At 46.1% G+C, this 25,047-nt stretch overlaps 1 protein-coding gene across 2 annotated transcripts in view; it reads right to left on the reverse strand.

Moving 5' to 3' along the window:
- The window catches only part of bcl9 (BCL9 transcription coactivator), a 25,096-nt gene extending 19,037 nt beyond the window's left edge, over positions 1-6,059 (reverse strand). For both annotated transcript variants that reach the window (XM_063213960.1, XM_063213959.1), the window contains exons 1-2: positions 5,758-6,059; positions 4,532-4,745 (exon numbers count right to left, since the gene is read on the reverse strand). In XM_063213960.1, the coding sequence (XP_063070030.1) occupies positions 4,532-4,745; positions 5,758-5,965 (422 nt within the window). In that variant the 5' untranslated portion in view covers positions 5,966-6,059. The remainder of the gene's footprint in view (positions 1-4,531; positions 4,746-5,757) is intronic.
- Between the last annotated feature and the right edge of the window lie 18,988 nt (positions 6,060-25,047).

Genomic DNA, 25,047 nt, shown 5'->3' on the forward strand with positions numbered 1-25,047 from the left:
GAGCCTGAAAGAGAGAAATAGACAGACTGCACAAGCAAAAAAAAAGGAAAAAAGAAAGAGAATCTTGAGCTCAGTGGGACCTTGGCAAAATGCAGACACTTGTTTTTCCACTCGCTCCAGAAACATGAGTCAGCAGTGAGTGAGCAGCGAGCGAGAGAGCGAGCAAGCACCACAAACCCACTGACCCCCGATCAGTTTTGCAGAGGCTGCCTGCCTGCGTCCAGGATCACCCCAGGACCGGTGGCCTGGCCCAGACCTGCATGGGCTGTCCTCGGCGACCCCAGAACAGTGGAACCCAGAGACATGGAGAGACAGAGACGGAGGCAAGCTCTCCCTCTGAAACACTCAACCAGAGTGGCCTTCTCCACAACACAACACTGGAAAAGGAGGAGGAGGAGGAAGGGAGAGGACAGAAGAGAAGAGGACAGGAGATGAGAGAAGAGAGGAGAGAAGAGAGGAGAGAAGAGAATAGAAGAGAAGAAAGGAGAATGAGGAGAGGAGAGAAGAAGAAGAAGGAAAAGAGAGGAGGACAAATGAGAGGATGGAGAGACAGGAAGGAGGAGAGGAGGTGGAGAGAAGGCGGAAAGAGGAAAGGAGAGGAGAAAAGGATAGAATGAGGAGACAAGGAAGAGGAGAGAAGGTAGAGAGAAGGAGGGGAGAAAGAGGAGGAGGAGAAGCATGTGAAGACTTCTCTTCTGACAGTTTTCCTACAAACTACTCCTCCTCAACTGCACCACCCTATTCCGCATTCTCCCCCACACACTGCATGCTTTTGTTTTCATTTGCTTGTTGGTTTGTTTTGTTTATGTAGGAAAAGGATAAGGAGAGGAAGAAGGAGGAAATGGAGAAGAGGAAGAAGAGGACGAATAAGAAGAAGTAGAAGAAGAGAGGAAGGGATAGATAGATAGATAGATAGATAGATAGATAGATAGATAGATAGATAGATAGAGATAGATAGATAGATAGATAGATAGATAGATAGATAGATAGATAGATAGATAGATAGATAGATAGATAGATAGATAGATAGATAGATAGATAGATAGATAGATAGATAGATAGATAGATAGAGAGAACACACGACAGCAAGCAAGAAAGGAGAGAAAGAGAAAATGTGAGAAAGGGATCTGAGGGAGAGACAGAGACAGAGCTAGAGCAAGCCAAAGCGAGCGAGAGAGCGAGAGAGAGAGAGCGAGAGAGAGAGAGCACGAGAGAGAGAGAGAGATGAGGCCTATATTGAAGGAGAAGAAAAAGGGATTGCGAGGAGGAGGAGGAGAAAAAAACTATTTCAGGGAGGTGTGGCTGCCAAAGTCAACATCTAAGGGTACCCTACACTCAGACAATAACTGGGTGTGTGAGTAAACATCAGTGCTCTTAAAGCACGCACAGAGAGAGAGCGAGAGAGAGCGAGAGAGAGCGAGAGAGAGCGAGAGAGAGCGAGAGAGAGAGAGACAGAGAGACAGAGAGACAGAGAGACAGAGAGACCGAGAGCAAGTCAGAGAGAGCGTACGATGCACAACGACACTCACAATCTTAAGCCGTACAACCAAGCACCTTAACACAGGAAAGAGTTGACAGAGGCAAAATTGAATAAAGCAAGGAGAACAAAAACAGTATTGAGAGACACAGGAACATTAGATAGAAATATACCCTACAACACTGTGGGGGTGAGCAAGTGAGAGAGAGAAAGAGAGAGCGAAAGCGAGAGAAAGAGCAAAACTGAGGGAGAGAAAGAAATGGAGGGGGGAGAGAGAGAGGGAGAGAGAGAGAGAGAGAGAGAGAGAGAGAGAGAGAGAGAGAGAGAGAGAGAGAGAGAGAGAGAGAGAGAGGAGAGAGAGAGAGAGAGAGAGAGAGAGAGGGGGAGAGAGAGAGAGAGAGAGAGAGAGAGGGAGTGTCAAGAACAAGAGTGAGTCAGAGGAAAAACAACAAAGAGAAACTCCACTGACCACAACAGAGAGGTAAAAAAGAGAGTGCAACAGTGAGAGGGCACAGAGACAGCTTGAAAGGGGGAGAGACATAAGGAGGAGTGTGTGTGTGTGTGTGTGTGTGTGTGTGTGTGTGTGTGTGTGTGTGTGTGTGTGTGTGTGTGTGTGTGTGTGTGTGTGTGTGTGTGTGTGTGTGTGTGTGTGTGTGTGTGTGTGTGTGTGTGTGTGCATTTTAGAGTGTGAACAAGATATAGAAAGGCCATGTAATGTTTGTGAGAGAGCAAGAGGGAGAAAGTATGTGAGTAGGCAATATAGATACAGTCCCTATTAAAAATACTAAACGTTTTTGTGATGTAAAACATGACAAAGAAATAATTTCACAACTTTTTCCACCTTTAATACAAACTATAACTTGTACCATGCAATGTGAAATTATGCGTGTCATTTTTGTGTCAAATCCCAAAAACCTGGTATTTGAACAGGGGTGTGTAGAATTGTAATAGGCGCTGAAGATATGGATAGCTAGAGAGACAGAGAGAGGAGTAGACACAGATTAAGATAAGGAGTACATGTGTGAGAGAGGGGGTTACATAGTGTGTGTGTGTGTGTGTGTGTGTGTGTGTGTGTGTGTGTGTGTGTGTGTGTGTGTGTGTGTGTGTGTGTGTGTGTGTGTGTGTGTGTGTGTGTGTGTGTGTGTGTGTGTGTGTGTGTGTGTCAGAGCATGGCAACCCGACCGAAGCCCGACGTGCCTGGTCGGAACCCGACGGGCCGGGCCGGACTCGGACAAAAAACATATAATATCTGTCGGACTCGGGTCGGGCTTGGGCTTGAAGCAAACAGACATTGTGGAATTTGTAAGCAATCAGAGGAAACGTTTCAATTCATGCAAACGGCAGTTTTGTGATTAAAAAATAAGTAATTGAATATGCATAGATGAAAATTTTGGTCGGCACTGGTGTGAGTGATTATTATTGGCTGTATGCACGCGCCAGTTACCAGTGGCAACATTTGGACCCCCACTCCGAGTCAGCCGAGCAGGAATGCCGAGTCAACTTGCTTTCTTAATAAGCGCCAAATCAACAGTTGTCAGTGAACGCATGGTCTTTTGTTGTAGGCCTAGTGTAGGCCATGTCTTCGAGGCTGTCTTGAATGTTTGTCACTGCATTGTTCGCCAAGGATTACATTCCAGCATGGGCTAGCAAGGAGCATAATATGGATAACTAAGAAGACGCACGCGCTACGTGGAGTAAGGTAGGGCGGAGAGGTTTCCTGTTACTATTTTGTCCGCTGTTACATGCCATGTCCTTCACGTAGGTTCTTAATTGGTGTCACTTTTACTGTACAGTTGTAACTATGCGCGTGCAACCTTTCCTGATTTTATATTGACCGCATGGACATCAGGGGAAATGGCATTCTCTTGGAGGGCCAAACAGGCTACTGTCGGGGTTAACTTATAGCCCATCCTTCTTAACGACAAGGAGCGGCAGCTCCACGGGGCTCGCTGGTATTTATTTGCACTAATAGTAACGTAACAAATGCTAGAACTACAGTAGCCGCGCTGACTGCATCCAAAACGTATTCGTTAGTTTTCGCCTTTCTTATCCTCTCACGCCCCTCCCATGCATTCGATCACCGCACCCAACATCTCTGGTTAGTCTAACCGAAAGAAACATAAGCTGCGCTGTCACATGTGTGTGTGTGTGCGCGCGTGTGTGTGTGTGTGTGTGTGTGTGTGTGTGTGTTTATACTTACTATGCGTGTGTAACTAAATTAGGCTACTGCAAATTGCCTCATCCTAACGTCTTTGCCTATCCTGACTATTTATCACGTGCTATTTTGAGTATGGAGGAGCCCACATAGAAAATCTTGCTTGCGCACAGGTTCTGTTGTTATTTCAGTGGTCTCGGGCTTCGGACGGGTTCGGACACAAACATTTTAATTAGTCTCGGGCTCGGGTCGGTGTCGATCACTTCTCTGTCGGCTGAGGGCCGGGCTCGGACAGGAAAAAACGGCCCGAGCCACACTCTAGTGTGTGTGTGTGCTAATGACTGAAAGTGAGAGAGAGAGAGAGAGAGAGCGAGAGAGCGAGAGAGCGAGAGAGCGAGACAGAGCGAGACAGAGCGAGACAGAGCGAGACAGAGCGAGACAGAGCGAGACAGAGCGAGACAGAGCGAGACAGAGCAAGAGAGCGAGAGCGAGAGCGAGCAGATACAGACAAAGAGTGGAGTAAAGTCATCACAAAGAGAAGTGTATGAATGAGAGAAGGGGGGGGTGACAGAAAGAGGGACAGAGAGGAGTACAGTCATAGAGCATAGAGAAGCGAAAACGAGAGGCAGAGAGGAGTGTGAATGACTGCACTATGTGTCACCACCACCACTACCACACACCAACTTGTCCTACCTCTTATTTTGTAACTCTTTTTTTATTATTATTATTTTTGAATGCAGCGAAAAAGCGAACTGTATCAAACACCACAACAACACAACAATCCCAACCCCATTCCCCCACCAGCACCCAACACCCACATACCAAGTCATCCGCACAGTGGACTGTTACCATTTCTAAAAAATCAAAGCTAAAAAAAAAAAAAAAAAACCTGGACTCACCTCTGTGTGTTGGCTGTGGGGGAGTTGCGCACTTTGGCGTTACTGGAATGCATGGACGGAGATCCCAGGGCCACGATGGGCGGGCTTAAGTGCTGGTGCGGACTGTGCGTGTGTGTGCCGTGGCCTCCGTGTGCCGCGTGGGCTGCTGCTGCTGCCGCCGCCGCCGCTGCTGCTGCCAGGCCTGTGGACTTGGCCCTGCCACTACGGGGGCCCGCTGTGGACGACAGTACACCACGTTGCAATTATCAAACAGCTTTTTTTGTTCAAAAGAGACACATTATGTTCCATTACATTTAGCAGATGTTTGTATTCAAGAAAGGCACATTACATTACATTGTATTACATTTGGGCCTGTGGACTTGGCCCTGTCACTACAGAAGCCCGGCTGTGGACGACATTGCAGTACATTACATTAAACAGATTATTCTATTCAAGAGGCCCATTACATTACATTAATTGCCTTTTCAAGAAAAGGTATACACAATTTAAATGTTTGTTAAGTATGTATTAATTAAAAATCATTTAATTTTCAAAGTGTAATAGACTTAAAGTGATGGTCCGGAGTAGATTCAACCTAAGGTCATTTGAACCGTGACATTCAGCCAAGTAGCCCGCCCAAAGTTTTTTCTACCTTGGCTGAACATTAGCACAGTTACCGAGTTAGCGAACAGCGGTAACAGAACCGGACCGCATCTCCAAACTTACCACACTAAAATCACATGCCATGACACCAAACTTTTACTGCATTACAAATATGGTCTGTACTAACAAAACGATGCATTTGGAAATTTGTACATAGTCCAGGAGTTTATTATTATCAACACAAGCCTAAGAGCTTCTCTGCTGCTAAAGCTGCGTCGACGTCACTTCTGTGATCTGGGACGAGCCCGTAAAAGTCCTCATGGTTAGTGTGGTAAGTTTGGAGACACTGCCAGGATCCATTTGCAGTTAAGGAGATGCACTTCTGATCAGAGGCATGCAAGTTCAAATCCCACTCTTCCACTACCGGCCACATTCCATGGCAGAGGTGCCCTTGAGCAAGGCACCTAGCTCCACATTGCTCCAGAGACTGTAACCAATACCCTGTACTTAAAATAACTAAAGTTCAAATGGATAAAAGAGTCAGCTAAGTGTAACGTAAAATAATGCATGTATTACAAAGTTGGCACAAGAGCTTAGTTTTGTTGAGTGCTCTCCCAGTTGGAAGAGAAGAGTGTTGACTGTACCTCCTCCGCCGGGGCCAGCCAATCCTCCACCTCCTCCTCCTCCCCCACCGCCTCCTCCTCCTCCTCCACCTCCCCCACCAGCGCGGCCGTCCTTGCCCCCCTCCTCGCGCTCCTTGCGGGCGCGCTCCCTCTCCTTCTTGCCGAAGTGCGTCGCTGTAGCCGTGGCTGCTGCTGGTGTCGTCGTCCTCTCCTCCTGCACCTCCAGCATATTCCGCCACTTCAATGTCTGTGGTGTGTAGTGTGTGTGTGTGTGTGTATGGTGTGTTTTAGTGCTTGCGTGTGTGTGTGTGAGTGTGTGAGTGGGTGTGAAACTGTATATGTGTGTGTGTGTGTGGGGTGGGGGTGGGGTGTGTGGGCAGGAATGTATGGAGCCTCCCTAAGGAGTCCTTACTACAACTCTTTGGCACACTGCAAGGAAAGCACAAAAAAGGGGGAGACACATGCACAGAGGAGGGATGGTCAGTCAGAGACACAAAACGTGCAGACACAGAACCAGAATTAGAAAATAGAAGCCTCGGAAGGCCTCATGGAAATGGCTTGAAAAATAATAATAAAATAAAAAATAATTTTAAAAAAACCCTGCTGCAGTACATTGCGATGCGAGTGAACGCTATTTGGATTACTTAGTTTTAAAGAAAGCTCCAAAACCAGCCCCAACAGCCAAGCAGCCAATGCAGGCATCCATGTATTCAACATACATATATTGTGCAACACACACACACACACACACATACACACACGCACGGAAAACATTTTTTGAACACATAAGGCTTACAGGAAAGCCCCAAAAATATAATCTTTTAGTGTCTGTGCATGTGAATGTTTGTCTGTTTTGTATGTGCTTTCGTTTGTGTACATGCATCCGATTTGTATACATGTGTGTGTGCAGGCGTGCACGCGTGTGTGTGTGCGCGAACATGTGTGTGTGTGTGTGTGTGTGTGTGTGCGCGCGTGTATTGGTGTGTGTGCGCGCATTTGTGTGTACGCACATGTTGCATGCGCGCACCAGGGCTTGACACTGGCACCAGCCAACCGGCCAAATGCTGGTGAAACTTGGCTTTGGCTAGTAATACTTTCAGTGTCACTAGCCAACTTGGCTGGCAGTTTATTCCTTGGTATGACATACGCATCATAGTAGCCATCATAGTAGCCATAGTATTTTGTTGTTTGCCCCTTGTATATCAATTGGTTGTATTTAAGTTCAAGACAAAACTTAGTAACGCAGTTTCTATTTGCTTGACATACTTCCATGTAGAGAGCTATACACTCATTTTGCTTTAGAATCTCATCTTCTTAGGTTAGATGTACACCATCATAATGAAGAAAAAAAACGACGTAAAATCTGTGGCTAGTGCAATACCTGAAGGGCTAGTGACTTGAGAAAACCACTAGCCACAGTGACCGGTGGGAGAAAAGTTAATGTCAAGCCCTGGCGCGCGCGTGTGTATGTGCGCGGGTGCGTGCATGCGACCATGGCTCCTCTATTTTCTCCCCCCCAGCCCTCCATACTCTGGTTGCAATACGAGAGACCACAATGTCAGATCACATAGTCATCCCAAAAATATTTAGGCCCGCTTCCAAAGCGGTGAATATTGTAAGCAAAAAAAAGGCCCTTGGAACTCTCACAGACAAAGACCACAGGAGTCCTACCGAAATGCATTGAAAAATACGCACATGCATAAGTCATTGGGCATAAAAATCTGACGAAGCAAACAAGAACAACTCGAAAAGGGCGAAAACAAGGCTATACCAGAGGTGACGAAAATCCAACTCGTCCCCCTCCTTTAAAAATAAAGGTTTGCGAACAATAGGTGTAGAAAATCTAACTCGCCCACCCCCTCAAAAAATTAAAGTGTCCAATCAATGTGAATGTCTGAATGTCAATGGAAGTGTAACTTGCACTTTTGCACTTGTGTTCACTAGAGTGCACCGCACATATCTGGACTTCTAAGAAGAGCAAAAGGTTGCGGTATCGAATATCACTAGAAAACGCCAGAATATCACTAAGCGTTTCTCTCCCCGCCCTCCCGCTGGGTTGGACAGCCTCTACCATGTTTTTTTTGCCCCCTTCAGAGAGGCACTTGGCTGGCTGCTGTCTCTGCACAGCACTGCATGGCCCCATCGCTGAGGTTTGCCTTGAATCGAAAAGAGTATATGGGGTGCTAAATATAAACCGGGGGGTGCTAGGAATAACTGCTATCCTCTCTCCACCTGTGCAAGGCACATGCCGGGGCTGTCTCTGGTAAACAAGAGTCGCCGCGTCCATTAGAAAGGAGAGCTGTGGAGCGAGCGGAGGGGGCCATGAGAGAAAGCGGCAGAGCAGAGGCCGCCACCACCACCACCACCACCACTACTACTAGTACTACTACTCAGAGTCACAAGGCAGACGTGCCTTAGTTCCCGCAGATTAGAGCACTAGTACTCCTCACATTAGAAAGGAGTACAGCAGAGCAGAGCAGAGGGGGGTATGAGAGGAAGCAGCAGAGTAGAGACCACAACTACTACTTCAACTACTACCACTACTACTCAGACCAGACCACTTCTACTTCAAGGGAAGAAAGGAGTCTGAAGAAGACGTGTGAACGTCGAAACGTTAGTCTTGGCGCTTGCCCAATAAAACAAGTTATTTTCCACATCTGAAGATGCTCCGGTGACTCCTTTCTTCCCCTGCATATACCAAGTCCTTTCCCGAGACGCACCAGATTGTGAAGTGCAGGAGCGCGGAGGATATCTCTCTTTGCTACATGACACTTCTACTTCAACTACTACCACTACTACTCAGACCAGACCACTTCTACTACTCAGACCAGACCACCACTACGCATACATGTCACAGAGTAGAACACCACTAGTCCTCTTCACAGTCTCACACATGTGGCCGAGGAGATCACAACTAATTCTCATTAGTCACAATAAAGAAATGCCAGTCACCAGAGTAGGCTGCTACTGCTGCAACTACTATGACTGCTACAATTACTACTGCTTTATCAACTGCTACTTTTCAGTCACAATGCCAATACATCACATTTACAACGAACAGAGTACACCACCACCACTACCACTCACACAGTCACAATGCACACCCACACACATGCTACTGCTACTGCTACTACTACTACTACTACTCACAATGCAGTCACATGATGGCATTTTACCACACAGTAGACCACCTGCTACTTCTACACAGTCACAATGCAGAGCGCTAGAAAAATACTTGTTTATTCTCCATGAACCATGACGGCAACTTGGACATCAGCAGGGTTCATCGGGGTAACGTAGTCACATGCGGAAAAGTTCAGACTGAGCCTGGTATGAATGCAAGTGATTCGCACTTTAGTTCCGAGCATAACTGGTGCGGGAACAGTCACAGGCACCGTTCTGGTCGGCCTGAAAGCAGTAATTGATGCTTGTAAGTAATTGATTCCCTGTCGTACGCTAACATGACACCACATTTATGCAGCACCTGTGAAGGATGAGTTATGGGATGGCTGCAGTGGCATGGCTACCTGCGGAGGCTCTCGGCTCACACAGCCATACCAGTAGCATGCATGACTGACGGATGGGTTCCTGACATAGTGGCAGCCATCATAAATAGTCCCAAAGCACTTTCTAACAGGCATACCGCTTTTGGTTTTGTGCACCATCCTCCCGTCCCGACCCCCTTCAAATCTCTCAATGATTCTTAAATAGTTGGAAAATTAAAGTTCACATAAACTATACCATCACCTTGTCTTATAGCATGAACTGAGGAGAAGGTGAAATCAACAGAGTCCATGAGCAGAGTTCTGACTCTAGGGGGTGGAACAAATGTGTGCAGATCTTGACAGATAAAGTGAAAGGGTTCGGGCAGGGGTTCCCAACCTTTTCCAAACTGGGGTCCAATTGAACACTTTCACAAAGGTGCGGGGCCCACCTCTGACCCAATACTCAAAAAGTCAACAGCAAAACATATGCTTGGAATACCTTCAGGGTCCACCAGTGTGCCCCAGCCCATAGTTTGAGAATCACCAGGTTAGGGGAAAACATGGGACAGTGCCAGGAAAAAATAAAACATTGAGGACCACAATACGCCTAAGCCAAAGCAAAGGCAAGCCGACTTATCAGAAAGGGACAACAGTTTATGTACTATTTAGGATATAAAAGATAAAGAGGTCATAGTGACTTACTTTAGCACATCAAGTCACATTTGCAGGCCTGATGGTAGAAGAACATCATGAGCCTGAACCTTTAACACTTTTTGAAATAATAAAAAACCTAATGACTATATCCAATTCTTGCAGACAAACTCTATCAGGTCTGAAATCAGGCACTGAGCCTGAATGCCATCTCTACATTTGAAAACTCACAAGCCTTCCCCCACAGCCTAGCTGAGAAAAGACCAATACCACAGAACTACCTACTCCCAGCAAAAGGGACTTGGGGTAACTAGGCAACGCTGGGTAAGAACCATTCCTTCACTGCTTCACGTACCTCTACTCTAGGCAATTCACTGGTAGGGCCTTGTTTGCATTCTCTGGCTTCATCATCCATGAGTGGACCACTAGCTCATAATGAAGTTAAGTACTCTCAGGATACCAACAACAACCACACCAACCAAACCAACCAGACAGTATTCTACACTCCATGGCTGTCACCAATAATAAAACCCAATTCACCACAAAACATTTCCACCATCCATCCCTCTGAGGCAATGGAGTGCAGTCACTGCCCGCAAGCCCTCGCCAGGAAAATGCGCCCGCCCCCCACGATGCCAAACCGCAAGCTGCAGTTGTTTACGCTGACGTCTCCATGTGTTTACAACTGTCCCCAAAACAGTGCCACACACATCAGCCATGTACGTCAACGTCAACCTTGCCCACTAACTTTGTGGAGACGCACAACCGCCAGAGGATAAAACCATGTGACCTGACCAAGGAGAGAGCGGGACTGCCAAAGGATCATAACACACATACACACACACACACACACAAACACACAGCTAACCGCTCATTGGTGAAGTTGATCAATCCCACACCACGGGTTACTTTCCACAGTGGGGCAAATCAGCTTATCTGTCAGTTCTACAATACTGTGCATTCACACACCACCCTCTGTGTGTACACGTGTACACACACACCGAGACACACTCACATACCATTCATATAAAACATAAAAAACATAAGAACATGAAATACTATCTTTGATCTAAGCATAACATAATCAAAGGCATCTGTGCAAGTCTACTGTCAAGTTGGAAACAATGCAAAATCCCACATAGGCTAATTCCAAGACTGCCACTTCACAAACACATAGCCGTGTGGCGCCACACACACACACACACACGCACACACACACGCACACACGTCAGCTGACCCACTGAGAGCAAACACATTTATGCAAATCCTATTAGAAATGCAGCTGTGGCTCTCGGCTGAGGTCTTTCTGCCTTTTCTCATTCTTTCCCTCTCTCCTCTCCCACTTTCTCTCTCTCTCTCTCTCTCTGTCTTTCTCTCTCTTTCTCTCCCTTTCCCTCTCTCCTCTCCCATTCCTTCTCTCCCTCACTTTCTCCTTCTCTCTCCCCCGGTCTCTGTAGCATCGCTCCTCCTTCCTCTTCAAACGCACATCCATCCTGCTTTACAGGCCCCTTTCTCTCTTGAAGGCACTGGCTGGTATCAAAGCTGGCCTATTAAGGGCCAAGAATAAGACTCTCACACACCAGCAATTTAACCATATAGGCCAGCACAGCCTGCCTGCCTGCCTGCCTGTCTGCCTGCCTGCCTGCCCGCCTCTTCAACCATACAAAGCAAAGACTAATGAGTGAACTTGGCTAATGGAGTACTTAGCAAAAGAAATGGAAACGCTGTCACTTCCAATCCCTTTTTTTCTAAAGAGGGGGGAGAAAACTAAACATTACATTAGAAAGTCTTAGAAAGGGGGAAGTGGCAAACGGGGGGGGGGAAAACATGAATATCCTCTAATGACGTTGTGTATTGGAGTACATTTCCACGAAAGCGTTCTCCGCCATCGTCTCCTCAGTGCAGTAGAGTCTGCTTTGCTTCATGCTTGGGTTCCACGCAAAGCCTACTACAAACAGCGGCTCCAACACCAACGACCTGGGCTCTTTCAAAAGCCAGACAGGCATTCATCCAGTGGCAGAACAACAGTAGACAGGGCTCAAGGGCAAAGTGATGCTAAGGGCCCCCTCATATGGCCTACCAAGGTCAAGATTGGGCCCCCAGCATAAATACAGGAGGGCCCTGGTGCCAGGGGCAAGAGCCCCTCTTGGCCACCCTGTAGCTCCGCACCTGGCGTCGTCTTTCCTCCAGCAAAAAGCTGTTGAGAGGCCATTTTCCCTTCTGAACTAGGGCCACAGGTTGGCGTGGCATTAACGGTGCCAATATTATTTTCCTACCGTCTGCCCTGTTCGACGTCTGGGAGCAGTCAATGGGACTGCGAGTTGAGTGTAAAATGTTATTATCGGGGTGTGACGATCATGGTTTCATTTTGGTCTTTGTGAGTCATGATTTCGGTATCCTGGCCGCACCTGAGCTTCTGTGTGACAGCTAGTTGGCATTTTGACGTTTTAGATGCTTTTATTAACACAACCAATACAAAAATTAATAATAATAAGTAAGAAGAAATACATAAGCACAGCAAACTAATATGATATTCCCCGTTAGTACGAACATGTGAGCACACATCTTCCTCTCACCTTACTGATTATCCAGCTCTACAGAGGCTCATCACAATGCAGCATTATGCCCTCCATTAAAATCCCAATCTAAATTCTGTCTTTCTGTGTGTGTGTGTGTGACTGTGTCTGTTTGTGTGCATGTCTGTGTGTGTGCGCGCGTGTGTGTCTGTGAGATGCGAGAGAGTAAGACAGGGAGAGAAAATTAGGGGGGCAAATTGGATACGGGAGTTGTGTGACATTTGTGGACGCAAACTCTGAGATCAAGTCAGTGACGTTAGTGAATGTGTGTGTGTGCACCACTGATTACAAGCTAAATTTAACTCTGTGACGTGGTTTGACTCATTTTGTCACCACACACACACACACACACACACGCGCACGCGCACACACACACACACACACACACACACACACACACACACACGCGCACGCGCACAGACGCGCACACACACACGCACACATACACACACGCACACTCTGAATGCCAGCCATTTCAAATATTTACTGTGAACTTTTCAACCATTCCGCATTCCTCTCACAAGCACCTCTGCACCTCATGGCCATCTTTTCCATGACACTGGGCTCCGTGTGTGTGTCTGTGTGTGTCTGTGTGTGTGTCTGTGTGTGTGTCTGTGTGTGTGTCTGTGTGTGTGTCTGTGTGTGTGTCTGTGTGTGTGTCTGTGTGTGTGTCTGTGTGTGTGTCTGTGTGTCTGTGTGTGTGTGTCTGTGTGTGTGTCTGTGTGTGTGTCTGTGTGTGTGTCTGTGTGTGTCTGTGTGTGTCTGTGTGTGTCTGTGTGTGTCTGTGTGTGTGTCTGTGTGTGTCTGTGTGTGTCTGTGTGTGTCTGTGTGTGTCTGTGTGTGTGTCTGTGTGTGTGTCTGTGTGTGTGTCTGTGTGTGTGTCTGTGTGTGTGTCTGTGTGTGTGTGTCTGTGTGTGTGTCTGTGTGTGTGTCTGTGTGTGTGTCTGTGTGTGTGCCTGTGTGTGCCTGTGTGTGCCTGTGTGTGCCTGTGTGGTGTTCTGCAAACTCTGAATGCCAGGAGAGGAGGGTGTTGTAATGGCAGTTTGTACAGTATGTAACCGATTGGTCAAATTTGAACATTGTGAAGTGGACTATCTAATATCCTGCGTGCTACATAAAGTCAACACAGACCAACTGTTGCGGCCTGTTAGACAAGTTTGGTGTGTGTGTGGGCTATAACGATACTGTATCGAACCGAGAAATTGTGATGCGCAGTCACAATACTGTATCGTGGTGAAAGAGGGCAGTTTTGTAATATGCCCTTTCAAAGTTCTGTTACCCTGCATATATAAAAAAAAATTAAATGTTGGTTGTATAGAACCGTTGGACAAAAATCATGACACAAACCGAATCATGAGTTAAGTGTATCGTTACAGCCCTAGTGTGTGTGTGTATGTGTGTTCAACTCACCATCTTCAATGTGTCACCGGGATATTGCTGTAGCCATGTCTGTTGTGTGTGCAGGAGAAGGACGATGGCAAAGGACCCAAAGCCTGTAGAGAGGACAGAGAGACAGACAATATGGACATTACTGTAGATTCACTCCCTTTCTTGCACCCATGCTCTGTAACGCGCATATATGCACGGGCGCACGCACACACGCGATGCTGCGCAGCAAATTCCATTTCTTTCGCTGCTACTCTGTGCACTCGCCTGTAATCTGCTTACCGTCTGGCACTGCCCATCAGGGGGTCGCACAGTATGGTGTGTGTGTGTGTGTGTGTGTGTGTGTGTGTGTGTGTGTGTGTGTGTGTGTGTGTGTGTGTGTGTGTGTGTGTGTGTGTGTTCACACAGACACAGCAGGGCTGTCTGTGTGCGCGAGTGTGTGTGTGTCTGTGTGTGTGTGTGTGTGTGTGTGTGTGAGCGTTGTAATTTCCTATCATTTTCTGTCAGGGAGCGAGCTGCTCTCTTTGTTTTGGTGACCGATGTCATTTGTCCGTCTGACGACGTGACACGTTGGTCTGGCTCGGATGACATGCACACTGCAGCAGGTCTGACCCCCTCAAAAAAAATCAAAAGTAAAAGAGTGTTCATTTAGTGTTATTTGGACTGACATCCATGTGTATTCCACTGCCTTCAAAGCAGAAAAATGTGATATGCAAACACCATGGCAGTCACACATGTTCGGATAAATGAGGCGCCCCTCCCAAGAACATTAAACACACACACACGCACAAAACTGCATTCACTAAGCCTGTTGATTCCATCTATCCAAGCACACTGTTCTTGACCAGGTAAGTGACAATTGCCTGTATTGAGTGCAGTGTTGGAATTTTTCCCCAAATTTTTTTTAAATGAAATATAACCAAGAACGAATTATATACAGGATGAGCAAAATACAATGAATTGTAATAATTATGTGAACGGCAATAGCATGAAACTTAGGTGAACAGATTTCTGGCCAGAAACATCAGTCTGTCGACCTGGCTTCAAGGACGCTCTCCAAGGTAGGTCACTATTGCCACGATTAAATCCTGAATGAAATCACGATTTCAATATCACGATTACATCACGATTTTCGATAATTTTCGATTAACTGTGCAGCCCAAGACAGAATCACCACAAACACACAAAAATACAAACACAGACACACACTTTAGTTTACAGTCTTTGTTGTGCTCTCACTTTCATGAATATTTTCTATCCAAAAGAAACCCCAGCGATGGTGCATACACACGCATGCATGCACGTGTGCACTGCACACGCGTACACACAAACACACAGTCAATTTGCAGACCCATTTTCCCCCCAGTGGAGAGCCCTATGAAGAGACATGTGCGCGCACACACACAAACGCACACACACCTGACGTCACCCCCATCAGCCCAATGCTTCAGAGTGTTTCACACCCCCGGCACAGCAGGCCTCTCTCACCTCTCTGCTGCATTCTCACTTTCTCACCAACAACAAACCAGCAGCCATGGCACCCTCCACATCTGCTGCCACTCTGGGTTCCTTTTTTGTTGGCCAACCACTTTGTAACCAATCAGGCGACCACACAAAGGCAAAAATAAGACAGCTTTTCAAGTGAGAATGTCACCGGCTCTCTTTTAATGTGCTTCTCTCAATCGATGGACAGCTATCGGCAAGCATCTTGTTGCTACTCTGGGTTCATTTTCTGTTGGCCAACTGCGTTGTGCTCAATCAGGTGCCCACGCACGTATACACAAATATGAGCGTTATTCAGATGTGACAATGTGTGCCTCTCTCCAATCTTCACCATCAAGCATCAGCTAGCATCTTGCAGTTGCATCTGCTTTAATTCAACAGTTACAAGCAGGTTAATCACTCTATAATGAGGTGATATAATTGACAAGCGCCGGTCTCAAACACTCACACCACCCTCTTTATTGTGTGTGTGTGTGTGTGTGTGTGTGTGTGTGTGTGTGTGTGTGTGTGTGTGTGTGTGTGTGTGTGTGTGTGTGTGTGTGTGTGTGTGTGTGTGTGTGTGTGTGTGTGTGTGTGTGTGTGCTGCTACTGTGTATATTGTATGGTAGGGTTTTCATGTAGTCGGATGATTCCAAATCAATAAACGTAATTAAAGGGACTTAATGAGGAAGCGTTCCTCTGGGAGAGAAGGAAGGAGGAATGCTGCGGTGTGTGTGTGTGTGTGTGCGTGTGCGTGTGCGTGTGCGTGTGCGTGTGCGTGTGCGTGTGCGTGTGCGTGTGTGTGTTGTGGATGATGCGATGCAATTTGATTTTGAATGCAGCTCATCAAGCCACTCCGTTAAAAAAAAAAACTTTCTGGCCTTCGGAGGTGCTGACGAATGATTTTGGGCTCAAAAAAGGAGGAACGGTGAGGGAAAGAAAGAAGAAGGGAAAAAAACACCTTTCCTGTATTTTTTTCTATTCAAGAAAAAGCCACTAGGGACTTAAACTTTTCTATAATGAACACAAGTTTGCCTACCACCGTCTTCACAAGACACACATACACACACGCACACGCACACACACACACACACACACACAGTCAATCATTCCGGTTAATGATGTCCCGTGTACCTGCAGGCTTGCTGTAGAGGCGTCTCATTATGAGGCCCTGCACAGCAGCATGGCCAGGAGTGAGGCTCAGCGCAACACACAGAGCACACAGGAGAGAGCAGAGAGCAGAGGAGAGGAGAGGCAGGCACATAGACAGAGGCAGAGACAGAGGCAGAGAGGCAGGCACATAGACAGAGGCAGAGACAGAGGCAGAGATTCAGGCACATAGACAGAGGCAGAGATTCAGGCACATAGACAGAGACAGAGGCAGAGATTCAGGCACATAGACATAGACAGAGACAGAGGAGAGGCAGGCACATCGACAGAGGCAGGCACACAGGCAGAAAGGCAGGCACATAGACAGAGGCAGAGACAGACCGAGGCAGAGCACAGAGGAGAGGCAGGCACACAGGCAGATAGTGAGGCTCTCACACAGAGCAGAGAGGAGAGAGAAGAGGCAGGAACACAGGCAGGGACAGAGGCAGAGACACAGGGACACAGAGAGCCTCACAGGCACAGACAGACTGAGGCACAGAGTGACCGGTAGAGGCAGAGCCAGGAAGGCAAGAACACAGGCAGAGATGTAGTGTCTCACATGCACAGAGAGGCAAGGACACACAGAGTCAGGTACAGAGGATGGAAACCGGTAGGGGCACAGGCAGGGGCAGAGGCAGCAGAAGCCAAGAGGAGGCAGAGAGACAAGAGGCGGACACAACAGAGGACCATCAGCATGCGCTCCTTATTTACTACCATTACAGACACAGTGGCAGACACAGAGAGGCAGGAGAAGGAGCAGGAGAGGCAGCCACAGACAGACACACAGACAGCCATCATCTTCAGCAGGGCTCCTTACCACCAACACCCCCCCTCACAGAGTGCAGAGAGCAGAGGGACAGAAGCATCATCAGCATCATCACAACCAGCAGCTGGGCTTCACCTCACCTCACCTCGTCACCCTCAGCATCAAGCTGAGGCCATCCAGCCACACCAGCCATTTTGAACCACACACCAAAACAAACACCAAAACACACACACACACACACAGACAGAGACTCACCAATTACTCACGCACGCACATACACACACACGCGCGCACGTGACGCGCACAAGCGCACACATCAAGTGGCAGCACCAGTACTGTAAGTAGTAGCAGCAGGAGGAGAGATGACAGCTGACTGACACTAAGGGCTGAGGAGAGAAATAACTGAGATGCATCGTTTACTACAGCTCATGAGAAATGACCCACCACCATCCATTACCTTACCTCTCCCTGCCCACTATATCACACATCCATCCCTCTCTCCTCCACACACACACACACACACGGGGTGGGCGATATGGCAAAAATGTCATATCACGATTTTTTCAAAATGAAATCTCGATTTCGATTATTTTTATCACAATCTTCCATCCAAAAAATAAAAACAAACAAAAATCTACTTCGCTGGCAATTTGTAATTTGCAGTTAATAAAATGTCAACCCACTGATGACACTCTCATAAAGTGCACAATTGGAAAACAATAATGTAAAGAATAAAAGTGAAGACAACAACACAAGCAAGTAAACATCACTTTGATACTGATAGTAAACATCCTCACTGCAAGACGCTCTATACGAGTTCTTCACTTTGGAAGATTTGAGACGATATTTTGCTCGATATTACGATTCACGATTTAATATAGTCATATCGCCCACCCCTAACAAACACACACACACGCACACACGCACACACACAACTGATGGACATCCCTGCCGACTAGATGAATGAGGGGAATAACATCCAGAGAGAGCTTAATACACAGGCACAGGTAACAGGAGGGGAAGATGGAAGAAGACGGGAAAAAAGATGGAAGGCCTCACGCTGTGGATGAAGAGGGAGAGAAAAGCAACAGCGTGGTGGATCCACAGCCAGGAGCAGCAGCAAGCTAACGGTAGATGATTAGGTGGGGAGTGAACGAGTGGGGGGAGAAAATGTTCTGGGCAGATGTTTGGCAGAGCTTTGACACTGTGCAGCAGGGAGAGAGAGGGAGAGAGAGAGAGAGAGAGAGAGAGAGAGAGAGAGAGAGAGAGAGAGAGAGAGAGAGAGAGAGAGAGAGCGAGAGAGCGAGAGAGCGAGAGAGCGAGAGAGAGAGAGAGAGAAGGCTGTTAGGAGTGTATACCCTATAGTCCAGTTGATGGCAGCACTTTGGCACTCTCCAACCCAGCAGCCATTGGAATAATGATTAGCAGAGGCCAGATGTGCGAGAGAAGGGCTCTGTGAGTTTGATTGACAAACAATATAAGAAATAATCACATACCCTCTATATAAAATAATGTACCACCAATGCTGAATATATTAACAATAGTCTTTGACCTTAGCAATATTTCGTTGATACACTGACACACATAAGCTCACCACACACGCCGTTTGATTACTTTATTTGGGAGGACAAATAATTATTGAGAGACAATACAGTGCCACAAACAATATTTAAGTAGCAATAATGTGTCTTCTACCTCAATACAAAAGTCATAGTGGCCTATTCAGGGGTACAAGTGGCGTTTCCTTTTCCAAATATGCAGACTGCCTATAGCTTCAGATAGTGAACAATACTTGGCTAGCCGTTTTGCTTTCTTCTTGTTTAGTCCGGCTATTTGCAAAGCTCTGACACAATCTTTGAACATGGCCAAGGCGCTCTTGCACGTGGACAGACAGACAGACACACACACACACTTAACTCCAAATAAATGTGTTTTTGGTTTACTTGAAAATAAACATCACTTTATAAATGCCCTATACCATCCTGGCAGGCGCACGCGCACGCGCACGCGCACGCGCACGCGCACACGCACACGCACACACACACACACACGGGATTTCCCTGACGTGTCTGAGCGGTCACAAAGTGTGCTGTGTGCATCTTCGTTCTGGCATAGGTTTTGACTCAGTGTGCACCAGGTAAGATTACTGGAGCTACATGGTAAGCCTTCTCTATGCCACACTCCAAAAGAAGGCAGCTCCCATTCTGTAGGACCAACTTCAGCCCATCTACTGTACCTAAACCTTACTAGCTTTGTCACTTGGTTCTGACCATTCCAATGCCCTTCTATTATCCAAAAGCTCTGGTCACTCTCAGCCTAGTAACCATAGCTAGCACCCACAGGTCGGCCTTTCTATTTTTGCTTCAATTGAGAAGTAATGAGTTACTTCCATGCAAGTAAAAGCAGCAGATTTGACACAGGCAGTTTATTTATGGCATCACCAATAAATCCAAACAGGAAGAATAGCCCTCTGCAGCAACACATTTTTTTTAAGTTTAAAAAAATCTTATCCAATGCCAATTTAGCAAACAGGATTAGGGGGAAAAAAACTTGAAGACAAAACTCACCTGCACTCACTCAGCAATCAGATTGTAGCCAAACTGCTGTATTAGGCCATTAGGGTCAGCACAATCAAATCGGAGGCGAGACATCTCTGGCTACACGTGCCATAGCATAGTAAGCTAACTCCACTCACTACAGCCCTAAGGTCAGCCCACTTTGCTGCGCACAGCTCTGTCTCTGGGCTTGACCTCATTTTTGAGGTTACCCATCAGTGAACAGAAGGACTGCTCTGTCCCTCCGTGGGGGGGACGAAATCCATTACATCGAAATGAAGAGAGTTAGGTTTAAGTATCCATGCTGCATTCAGACATCTGCGATTGTTTGACCTACTGAAAAACTCACAGTATTTGGCCACATCACCTAGCCAAAGCGCCACTCAGCGGGAATGTGAACATTGAAACGGTAATATGTTAAAGGTGCTCTGTGAAGGATGGTGGCCAGAGTATTGCAACTATGACACGCATTGAAACAGTGCTGTCAATAGACCCATTCAGAGTCGACGTCCTCATGAATGCGTGCGCATCGTTGACTCAAACACACCAGAGATAAGGATAAGGATATTACGAGAGACTCCACTTTTCTGGGTGGTACTGCACTCTAGGGGGAGTGCAGACTCCATTCAGAAAGAACGGGCTGTTGCGCTCAGAGTCGTATCTCGACAGCGGCCACTAGGAGAACTGCAGGCATGGGTGAAATCGGCAGTGGCGATTCTGTATGTAATACTGGGTGATAGTGCAGACACTAAAGAGAGAAAAACTGCCGTTCTGAAGCATGTACACTGATGAAAAATAGAGATTACGAAAAGTACAGTTGTTATGCTATTTTGAGAGGGAAGAGGCTGTTCCAGAAGCATAGGAGATGTTTGTTGTTACAAGACATTAAACTGACTGGACTGATGACATCGCCAGGAATACCCGTCACGTGTCCGTGGTGCCCACTGCATATCTGAGGTTAGCGCAAGCATCCGTTATCTTATTTCGGGAAAAACACCTGTCGAGTCTCTGTACAAGTGAACAGAGCATGGACGGTTTTGAGGCAGCGGTGCGCATGCAGCCAAATTACGTCATACCTGTTTACAAACTCTAAAAGGGCCTATTGCCAAATTACATCTTTTCATGAATATTTACTTGGAAATAAATTAATACTTACTAGTATGACCAAAGTACAGCAAGTTCTGCAGCTAAACAGGTCTATTTCTGGAAATTCAAAATGGCGGACATGGAGACATGAAATTTTCCCAGTCAAAATGATTACTTAGATTTGATGGTGGTGGTAAGTATTCATGAAAAAAATTGTGAATGGGCAACATGAATTCTGGAAGCAAACTACAAAAAATATTACACCGTGCACCTTTAGAGCATTTATGCCGCATTCAGCCGTTTATGATCCTTTGACCTTTGCGGAAAAACTCACTGAAAGTATTGGGCCAAATAACCCACCGCCAGGAAAGCAAGGCATTTCCCCATGGGGAGAAGTAGCCAGCCTTTTTATACAAAGTGAAAAATGAAAGAGCTTGGGCCACCGGGCTGGAGTTAAGAGTGTGTCCGTGCTCGTGGCCGCGGCCACAGGATTAGTTAAGTGGCTAAACTCCCAAAAGGAGTCTATTAAATCTAATAGCACCATGCCCTGCGGTCAAACTGGCACTGCAGACGGTGTGTGGTCAACAAATATGGAGGAGGTCAGTTTCTTTTTTTTAGTGGCCTTCAGTTTTGCTGTTCAACTCGAGCCTTTTGTTCACCCATTCTCCTCCTTGTCATAACCAAAGGTCATATGTGTGAACTGGTCATTAATGACAATGGCCAATTACTATGTAATACACAGTCACTGAACAAGTCTCAGTACATCTTAAAAAAAAAACCTGCTGGGTGATTTTAGCATCTGCTGACAGCAGCTCTTACTGTCCTTTCATATCTGATCCACTGTCAACACATGTGCTGTATCAATTGAATGATGCATTTCCCTGGCATACTCAAAGTCATCCAGTTTAACATGACTTGAAAGTTACTTAATCCAAATCTGGTAAAAAATTGCACCATCTGCCTATGTCAAGAGGCAGGGCTCTAAGGAACACCTGCCAACTGGCCAAATGCTGGTAAAAATTCGGCTTGGCTGGTAGCTACTAGCCACTTTGACTGATAGTCAGTGTGTATTAGAGACCGACCGATCGATCGGCCGGCCGATTTAATCGGCCGATTTTTGCTATTTTTTAATGAATCGGCATCGGCCGATTTTCTCATTTGGTTGCGCCGATTTTAAGGTCGAGGTCACGTGCTTAAAATTAATGAAAAACGAACGAAATAACAGTCGAGTGGCTCCCCCAGCTGTGATCCTGCCCCCATAGTTCACTTCAGGGAGCCGTTCAAAAGAACCGGCTCCGTGAACGTCACACCTCTCTATCAGGCACACCTCTCTCAGGCACATCAGCGGGCAGCTACTGGGAGCCCTAATAGAGCTCTTCAGCGTTGACGTCAACTTGTATGCGGCGTTTGGACTACCGGTTCCCTGGCGATTTTTTACATTGCAAAACGCCATAGAGATTCAGGTTTGGCAAAAATATAAGTTGCACGGCAACAACGAACATTAGCGTATCCCCGCATCCCTTTCTCATTAGTGGAACGGATCGTATCATCATGTTGGTGTATTCACATGTTAAATCATGACGATTATAATTCAATATTGCTAACCCCTTTCTGATCATTAAAACTTCCGAACTACATACTTTCCTTTGGTTTGCCAATGGGTACAACCTTCCGCACGTACATGCCGTTAGATACTGGCGCCGTTTCTGTAGTCGCCAAAAGCTTCCGGGTTTAGCATATGGACGCAACATCGTATTTATGTCGAAGTTTGACACAAAATGATCAACCATGTCATACCTACAGCCTATTTTTAACACCCTCGACAGTTTGCGGGGGTTCGCTAAGCGCGTGCTTGCACTCGGAGCTTATTTGAAATTTACCCCTATTCATTCCCAATGGAGGCCGGAAGCCGATAGGAACCAGGACGTCCTTAAATGCTAACATGAAAGACTACAATCTACTACATGCTTCCGCTTCCGCTGAAGAACTCTATACTGGTGGTAACCAGTGTGAAGTTTACCTCTAAAAATACAATAGGAATTTAAAATCTAAGCGAAATTTTATCAAAAAAGGATGCAAATCTGACATGTGATTGACTTTCACCCCATGTCTATTTGTTTTCAACGGCAATGGAGTTGAAATCAAAGTTGATAGTGGTGTGTGACCACGAGTGCCTTTTACCATAGCCTTCCTACAGCTGCTTATATACACTCCAAACTGAATAGCGGTTAGCGTTAGCGATTGCTTAGCACTTTTATTTGTGACTTTAACCCACAGTTGGAATAGTATCATGCTATACTGTAAGCATGTTGCGCATAAGTGACATTATTTTTTGATAGCTTTGTGAATCCATCCTGTAAAATTGCCTCTGCTGTGGCTATAGCAAGTTAGCTAAACATGCTAGGTTACGACAGAACTTGCTCATTTAAACTGAGGTAGGCACAGAGAGGAGAGCTGCCTTTGTTTACATCGCTGCCTGCGTGCATGTGAGATAGAGGCACTTGATCTGATTGGATCAGCACGAGTTTCACATTGACCCATGAAGTGCAGGGGAAGTAGTGCTGGCTATAATAAGAATTAAATACAAATTAAACAGCTTATAAACATGCACTGATTGATTGTAGGCAACAATAAAATAACAAGATAATAATAAATAACAATTAATAATAAGCTTAATTATTAACCATGTACATGTGGATAATTCATACAAGTGTATTACACTGACACAATAATATTTATGCAATTTGTGTTACCTTTTCTTACATTGCCTCTTGAAAATATTGGAAATAAATCATGGGCCATCAGACAGCTTTTGCCTCCCTTGTGTATTTGTTACATTGAACCGGTCATCTCACAGCTAATGTGCGGCCCGGCCCCTTGTTTATTTTCCTGTATTTTCTTCACTAAAAAAGTTTGGACAGCCCTGGCCTACATAATATTTCTACTAGGCCTATCTATATGAATATTAAGGGTGTAAATAGAACATATGTTACTTTTAATTAATAAAATACATATGTTATGGATAAATAAATGAAAAAGAATATTGTTTATATACCGGTATATTTTTAGCATGCCAATTAAGGATAATATGATGGCATATCGGCCCCAAAAATCGGCTGGTCACATCGGCCATCGGCTGACTCTGACCTCTAAATATCGGCATCGGCATCGGCCATAGAAAAACCCATATCGGTCGGTCTCTAGTGTGTATGGCTCTAGTTTTGAGCGACCCTTTCCCCTGCTAGGCTACACATGAACTCCTGTTAAAATTCCAGTTCAACACTATTTCAATGATCACACGTGTCATCAGCATGCCCACCAGTTCACCCCTAACACCCAACTTTTTTTGTTCTCACGTTAACACACAAAACCAACAAAAAATTCCTGACTTTCCTATTTAAACCCTTGAAACTCCAATGTCCATGTGAAGGCTCAGTATGTAGACCATTTCATGCTTGCAAGAGCGAGCAGTTCTTCTGGAAAAGACGTCAAGATGTACTCACTTTAGCAGTAGTAGCACGTGTCTCAATACAAGCTTATGGAGGGGACTACACTTACAAGTCTACATACTGTGATGGCGATGACAGCGCCCATATGGTTGGTGCCAAACCCCCCCCCTCTATTTCCATAGCCCTGTGGAAGGCCACATGCCCCTTTACTATGGCTTTACCATCAGACACCATACAGTTAAATTATGCAATGCTAATTCAACACTTGGAGAGTCGAACTAACTACACGAGTGTTACGTTTGACTCCTAAGTGATATGATGCAAGCAAAACTTACTGTATGACTGTGACCGTCACCAGAGCTGGCACACGGCTCTCTTCCTCTCCTAAGGAATGTATTTTAGGATTTCTGGTTGTGTTTATTGTCTCAAACTTTCAGTGAGTTACAACATCCTTCATGCTAACTGGACTTTTCTGGCACGGCGGAACATGACGGGTTCTCTCCGCAAGGCGTAGCCGAGTTCTCTGCCAGCTGTGGGGGAACGCAGAGTAAGTAAGGCCCTCTTTTTCGACAAGCGAGGTGTACCTTCTCGTCAACAAACTCCTGAAAGGAGAGGGAAAGGGAGGAAAAAGTCTTTCGCTCCCAGGCTGAGTATATGGAGAGAAAAAAATGAACACATCCACCAGTGTTAGAGTTGCTCTTCTCTTAAAAAAAAAGAGAAAAAAAA

The sequence above is a fragment of the Engraulis encrasicolus genome, chromosome 13 (assembly GCF_034702125.1).
Source record: "Engraulis encrasicolus isolate BLACKSEA-1 chromosome 13, IST_EnEncr_1.0, whole genome shotgun sequence".
NCBI classification, from domain to species: Eukaryota; Metazoa; Chordata; class Actinopteri; order Clupeiformes; family Engraulidae; genus Engraulis; species Engraulis encrasicolus.